General features: G+C 41.9%; 2 protein-coding genes across 2 annotated transcripts in view; one reads left to right on the top strand and one right to left on the bottom strand.

Moving 5' to 3' along the window:
• The first annotated feature begins 122 nt into the window (after nt 1-122).
• LOC134801651 (uncharacterized) lies at nt 123-2,461 on the top strand. Its single transcript, XM_063774270.1, has 2 exons — nt 123-1,012; nt 2,458-2,461. The coding sequence occupies exons 1-2, from the start codon at nt 123-125 to the stop codon at nt 2,459-2,461; spliced, it is 894 nt and encodes a 297-aa protein (XP_063630340.1).
• Nucleotides 1,572-7,420, bottom strand: part of LOC134801593 (mucin-2) — a 45,079-nt gene continuing 39,230 nt past the window's right edge. The window contains exons 10-14 of the mRNA XM_063774210.1: nt 7,173-7,291; nt 6,736-6,863; nt 3,733-3,891; nt 3,096-3,296; nt 1,572-2,664 (exon numbers count right to left, since the gene is read on the bottom strand). Coding sequence (XP_063630280.1) covers nt 2,512-2,664; nt 3,096-3,296; nt 3,733-3,891; nt 6,736-6,863; nt 7,173-7,291 — 760 coding nt within the window. The 3' untranslated portion in view covers nt 1,572-2,511. The remainder of the gene's footprint in view (nt 2,665-3,095; nt 3,297-3,732; nt 3,892-6,735; nt 6,864-7,172; nt 7,292-7,420) is intronic.

The following is a 7,420-nucleotide window of genomic DNA, read 5'->3' as shown; positions in this document are numbered from 1 at the left end:
CACTGCTGCTATTAAATCAAGTGCGTTGCAATGCGCGGCCGGAAGCGGTCGTGCCGTAGTGCACTGCACGAATTTTAAAATTCGCGAACCGCGCGGCAATAGCCGCTGCCTGCTTACCCGCTATGACTTCATCACAAGTCGTAGTCAACGAGTTGTTGGCATTTATTCAAAATGCCACCGTGACTTTGGATGAGACCAGCATCGTGCAGATCTGCAAGTCCAGCTTCCAGGAGGAGGACATATGTAGTGGCAAGGCGCTGCTCTACCAGACGCTCGGCAAAGCCGACGAAATGCCATCACGACGTAGAGATGGAGGCGTGAAGAGTCTACGGGACATCATCTCGGTGTTCAAGGGGACCGATTCATCAAACATGCCCTCTTTCGTGGCGAAGGACCTACATCGGCTACCTGTCGTCTCGTTGGACCATGTTGACGTTTCCAGGCTGCTAAAGGATATCATTTTCCTGAAGGACAGTCTGGCTGAAATGCAGGCTAAGTTGGAGGTATCGAATAATACCATCAGTGAACTACGTTCTGAATTAGCGTTAATACGAAGTGCTAGTTCGGAATGTAGGTCAGATAACTCTAGCATATCCGTGTGTCACGTTGCGCGGAATGCGTCCATCGGCGGTTTCGAGTCCGCGAATTTGGATGCGTCGGCGATTGCTGAGCAGGCGACCGCCGACCCGCGCCCCGCCGCCCGCCCGTCTACGTCACCGGAGACGCGCACGTCACGCGAGAGTACGTTGACCCCACAACGTTCCTACGCTGCCACTGCCGCTAAGCCGCCTGCTGTGTCCAAGTCTAAGCAGCGGCCGAAGAAAGGGGTGCAGAGCCTTCGTGAACATGTTCACAAGGATCGGTCACAGCTGACTCTAAAAGAGTCGGGATGCGACAGAGATGGCTTCAAAAAGGTGGAGAGGAGAAAGAAGTCAGCTCGTCCGAATCAGTGCGGTACCGCACCGACTGGACCTAACCATTTGCTGCGTCCTGCAACACCGACGACGCTGCTGTATGTGTCCCGATTACACTACCTTACGAAGGTCGAGGAGATCGTGAAGTATGTACGAGCCAAGTCCGGATTCATCCTGAGGGTCGTGAAGTTGGAATCTCGACACAGTGTGAATTTTAATTCTTTTGTGCTGAGCGTTCCGACTGAACATCTAGCGACCTTCACCAAGGAGGAGTTTTGGCCGAAGGGTGTCAAGTTCCGGCGGTTCCGCGGCCGGCTCCCTGACACTGCGGGGTTGCGAACTGCATCGCAGCCATAATTGTGTTTTTAGTTTTAAGATATATTTTGTAATAATATGTATGCTAGTTTTAAGGTATTTATCTATGGGCCAATAGTTGCCTGAAAATAAATGTTTTCATTCATTTTCATTCATTCATTAATTCATTAAATGTTGAAGATACTGGCAATGGGGTAGTTTCCCGTTTTCAACATGAGCATACTGATTGTATTAGAGCGATTTACCCTACAATTATTAGAAACTTTTTTATTTACTTTTACTTTATTAGGTAACTGAATTTCTTTAGGATTATGGGTAGGTCGTGGGTAATAAGAAAACTAATTTCGTTAATAAAATTTTATTAATAATAAAATTACACTTCATTTATACAACATTTGTAATTGACACTTATATTTTAAAATATCAGTAATGGCACTTTGTTAGTCGCATTGTTTCAAGTTTACATTAAAATATTCTATTTTCTATATATATTATGTAAATCGACTTGAGATTCAATTGTTATTTATGTTACTTGCAAGTTAGATATATTTAAAATTATAGATTTCTGACTAAACTTGCAAGTCCTCATATACTATCTCCTTGAGAAGTATACAGACTTAATTTATATTATACATTTAAATTACGATATAAAATGACGTTTCAAAAATTTAGCACCTTTTTGGGAAACTTTAAAAGTCAATGGCAGTAAAGAAATTTAATTAATATTTAGTTATTTCCATTAAATACATCGGCAAGTCGTATTTTAGAACTTACAAACTATGTTGTCAATTACATACAACTTTCATACAACAACAATTCTTAGCAATGTCCACAAAATTCACTTGATGACATTTGGCATCAAAAATATACCCCATTAAATTCTTGAAAATGTCGACACATACTTGCCTTCATGTAATTACATATTAAGATCCCAAATGGTGTTCAAGATTCCAAATGACATCTAAAATTCCAAACGACCTCGTTCAACTCTTTTTTTTTCACAAAGTAATATTTAAGGTCAAACTGACATACAAAATACTAAATGTGAAAATTAACCATTATATCAAACTTTGTTAATATTAGAAAAGAATCGTATACCATAATCGCCAAATCTGCACGCATCCTTAAACTTTAGCCGTCCACACTCCATAAGCCTATAAAGCCTATTCCATTGTAGTTTGATAGATAAAAATTGCATTTGTATTGGCAATTTTTTATTTATTTGCAGCTAGAGTTTATTTTCATTTGGAATCTCGATACCATCTACATATCTACGCCTAGTTTACATGATGACGCACGGCATGGCGCAGCAGAGCGGCAGACAGATGGGCACGGCGGTTTTCTTCTCCGAGTGCTTTTCCTTGCTGCGCGCGCCGCTTTCATACTCGTACATGCCGCGGCCGGACGCGTACGCGCCGCCGCCTTGAGCCGCTGACTGTTAGCAACAAGAACATTTGATACATTTCTTATTAAAGCAAAGAATTGAGATCTAACTGGGTGTCACATTTTGTCGATATTCAAATACCTAAGTCCCAAGTCGAAGATCAATAGGTCTTGACTTGGTTTAGTTTGTTTATTAGGTACCATTTATCATTAAACCAAAATTTTAAGTAGGTATGATATTGACCTTACAAACTAAAACTAGGACTTGAGTGTAACACAAGAAGATACATAAGTTGTTTAGCCAAGCAATTAAGAGAAAACACAGGGAAGTCTCAATACGTGGGCGCCACTCGTACCTATTTTTAAAGTGTCATTGATTTTTCTTTTTACAAGCAAATCGGTAACTTTCTGTCTTATTTACCTTTCCTGTATTACTTTAATACTAAGTTACCTACTTATTTGGTGTTAGGTACTTGTACTTACAGCGCTTCCACCAGCCGTATACGCAATAGGAGCATCCTTCTTAGCGAACGGCGTGTGCCCAGGTGGGTAGTACACGGCTGGGCCAGCAACATTCTTGCTTCCCACGGCTGGGGCCTTTGCAGTAGACGAAGCTTGGTGGGACTCGCGGGTCACCTCTAACTTGCGGTGCACCACGCCGTCAGGCTGGGAGACTGGGAATCTCTGGGGAAAGAAATTATCCTTTTGGAGTTATTTGGCTTGTGTTACTAATCACTGTTTGCCAAAGATAACCAAGGATATCATTCCTAACTATTCTATAAGATCTGATTATATTCAATTTCTTTTTGGAAACTTTCAGCAACTTGCACATAACATAATACATATAGTCTGACAAAAAAGAGTAGAAATTAAAAAGAGGCTATACTGTAGTGTCGTCCCATTTTCTTAGATTGATTTTAAAGGGACGACACTACAGTATAGCCACTTTTTAATTTCTACTCTTTTTTGTCAGACTGTATATGTAGTTCAGTGTCGTTTTATAAGGCTACAAAGAAAATTTTATTATTTATCTCTCTATACAAGAAATGCGGTTGTTAAAAAGAGATGCAAACGGCAAACTAGTAGTTTCATAAAATATGACTTAGATTAAAGTCTTTACAGCTTCAGGGAAGTCAGCCAGCAGGTCGTCCAGCCGCTTGGGGGGCTGCTGGTCGCGCTGGGAGGGCGTGGAGGGGCGCGGGAACGGGGAGGGGGTCGCGCGCTCCGTCGTGTCGTGCCGCGAGTACGTCGTCTCGCTGTACTTGTACGACGATGGACCCTGGAAGAAAGACTAAGTTATATTTTCGTTCTAACACATTTTTCAAACGAAGTAGGCAATCAGGACAACCTTTTAGAAAAAGGACGCATTACATTGCCAATCTTTAAAAACCTGTACACATATTTTTTTGAAGTACCCCAAAGTCCCTACAGTAACGTGTATCTTAGTAGTATATACTATAGTATCTTAAGAAAACCTTGGTAGGTCCAAGCACAGCCGAAACATTCACAGTAAGAAATTTAATAAAACGTAATTAGAAGAAAGCCTCTTTCCATCTAGGATTGGTCTTAAATATTTTCTAAATTCAATTCGACAATATTACCTACGTATAAAATTAGACTAGATTCCAAATGAAATCCGAGATTCCAAATGACATCCCGATTAGAAACAGAAGTTTGTCTAATAGCCTTCGAGCAACACGGAAGGGAGGCGGCATTCGCACTATTTCCCCTCTGCCGAGGTACAAGATTAGCGCGTCAATCTAATCTAGCGCGGGTAATAAAACTAGTTGCACTTGGATTTTCCACTAGACCGAGTCCAGACGCGCGCGTGAACACTGCTGCACAAAAATGCCTGTTTGCTCGGTTTTTTGTTATAAAAAGAGGTCGGGGACATCAAATTTACAAAAAGAAAGTGTTACATTTCACATGTAATATTTTTTTTTACATATCATACGTTTAATTACATTCAAACACAATTATTATATTTTAGTCTCATGTAATTGTTGGATTTATCGATTTTGCTCGCTCAGTACAAATTGCGGATCGGTCGGGCGACAAATCCGACTTCTCATCTCTCAGAATACAATAACATACTTCAACGAAAATGTGTTAGTGTGCGTGTTGTGACACTTGTCACTCGTCCGTACACAAAAAGAGATCGAGGTTTGCAAGATTTGTCTTTGACGTGTGTCATTTTCTATGTATTTGTGTCGTCATTACAGGTTGGATTTTGTATGCAAGTGTGTGAGAAGTGCGACTGTGTGCACCTTTCCCCCCGCGAAAAATGGCAGAAAGATTTGTACGGTGAGATATCGCTTGGGCCCCTCCCTTCCGATGTGTCGGAAGCCGGTGTTGCTCGAAGCTAATAGCGGACGAGTTTTGTCAAGACGATCGATGTATTCCCATTTGTCCCCGCCGGGCACGGATGGCCGGGAATAGGTGCATTCATATTAAATCGTTCTCATTTATTTTGTCCCATGAAGCGCTGGTGGCCTAGCGGTAAGAGCGTGCGACTTTCAATCCGGAGGTCGCGGGTTCAAACCCCGGCTCGTACCAATGAGTTTTTCGGAACTTATGTACGAAATATCATTTGATATTTGCCAGTCGCTTTTCGGTGAAGGAAAACATCGTGAGGAAACCGGACTAATTCCCAATAAGGCCTAGTTTCCCCTCTGGGTTGGAAGGTCAGATGGCAGTCGCTTTCGTAAAAACTAGTGCCTACGTCAAATCATGGGATTAGTTGTCAAGCGGACCCCAGGCTCCCATGAGCCGTGGCAAAAATGCCGGGATAACGCGAGGAAGAAGAAGATTTATTTTGTCCCCGCCCCATGTATGGCGACGGTCACGTGGGCAGGGTCAAATGGGAATACACCAGCCGAACAGTCGATCTGTAATTTTAGTCCACAAGCAGGATGGTTGTGTGTAATTATAATCATGTAAATTTAAGTACCTGTGGCTGCCATACGTATATAAAATACAAATATAAAAAACCGACCAAGTGCGAGTCGGACTCGCGCACGAAGGATTCCGTACCATTACGCAAAAAACGGCATAAAAATCACGATTGTTATTGTATATGGGAGCCACCCTTAAATATTTATTTTATTCTGTTTTTGTTGTTATAGCGGCAACAGAAATACATCATCTGTGAAAATTTCAACTGCCTAGCTATCACGGTTCGTGAGATCCAGCCTTGTGACAGACAGACAGACGGACAGCGGAGTCTTAGTAATAGGGTCCCGTCTTTACCCTTTGGGTACCTACTAGGGTTGCCAGATCGAAAGGCGCTATTATCGGGAAACAATATCAATTTTTCGGGACTTTGGGACTCAAGTCGGGAAAAAAAAATTAGAGATGCCACGATTGCCACGATGCCATGATTCGGCAACTATTCGGTATTCGGCCTATTCGGACACTTTGCCCAATATTCGGTATTCGGCCGAATGTTGCCTACTATTCGGCCGAATACCGAATATCTGTTGCATCTACCTAAAAAGTAAAATTACAAAAAAAATTACCAGAAACTAGGTATACTTATTTAATATTTAAAATGTATTCTTGGAAAGTAGTTAAATACGAAGGCACGTTTTTGAGCATTTATCGATTACAAAATATTTTATTTTTATCATGGGTCTGATTTGATTGACTCTAATATACATTCATTAATTCTGTTCAACATAAAATTATATCTTAGCAAACGTAGTGCTTTATTTGATGGAGAACAGTTTGCATAATAATTGTGACTCAAAATGTTCGCATGTCATGCCGAATATTCGGTCGCCGAATATTCGGTATTCGGCTGAGAGAGGGGCCGAATATTCGGTATTCGGCCAAATTCACTATTCGGGGCATCTCTAAAAAAAAATACATTCAAATTAAAGTAATTGTATTAAAAACAACGATATTTTACATTATTGGCACTACGTCAGCTCGCTCGCTCGACGACAGTTCGGAACTTGAAATTATTATTGTTTTATAACGAGAAGCTGTTTTTCGGGACAGTTTACACTTTGTCGGGAATCGGGAACACCTGCTAAAAATCGGGAGAATCCCGCCAAATCCCGACCATCTGGCAACCCTAGTACCTACGGAACCGTAAAATCACAGTTTAGCTAGTACTTACATAAGGGCCGTGTCCATTGCGCTCCGGCGTGAGATGCGTGGTGAGGGGAGCTGGCGGGCTGGACGGCAGCAGCTTCACCTCGTTGGCTGGAGACGGGTACACCATGCGCTCCGTTGTGTGCTCGGACACTGAAACATTCATTATTCATGTTTATTAATAAAGAAATATATCTAACCAAAGACCTTACCAATTCAGCTTTGTCCAGAGACGTACTATACTAAAAACGAATCTATATATAAACAGGCCCTTACCTAAGGCAAGTCTACACGCTCGTAGGGGCCTTATCAGAAAAAAAATATCTCCAAAATGGAGTTAATTAGAATGCCGGTGTCTTTGAGAAAGTTACTTGATTTAAGCTCAAGAATGCACCCTTGAAATTAACGGAAATAAATAAACACGGTGTATAAGTACCTAGCTACATTACTTCAAATACATACTGTCAGTAGCGGAATACTGGTCGCGGCGCACTCGGGTGCTGGTGTTGCAGTGCTGGCAGTACTGGCAGCCGCCGGGAGGTGGCGCCACCGGGGCACCAGCCGTCGTCGTTCGGCTCAAACTGCAAGCAATCGATTTATTCATTCTTTTTCATTCGCCTTTCCGTCATAATTTTGTTGATTTAGGGATGTTTAACCATCCAGGGAAGGATAACCGAGGCAGAGGGTTTTTTCATAATAGTACAGTCACG

This window comes from Cydia splendana, chromosome 22, assembly GCF_910591565.1.
Source record: "Cydia splendana chromosome 22, ilCydSple1.2, whole genome shotgun sequence".
Taxonomy (NCBI): Eukaryota; Metazoa; Arthropoda; class Insecta; order Lepidoptera; family Tortricidae; genus Cydia; species Cydia splendana.
This window is presented reverse-complemented; position numbering and strand designations above follow the sequence as displayed.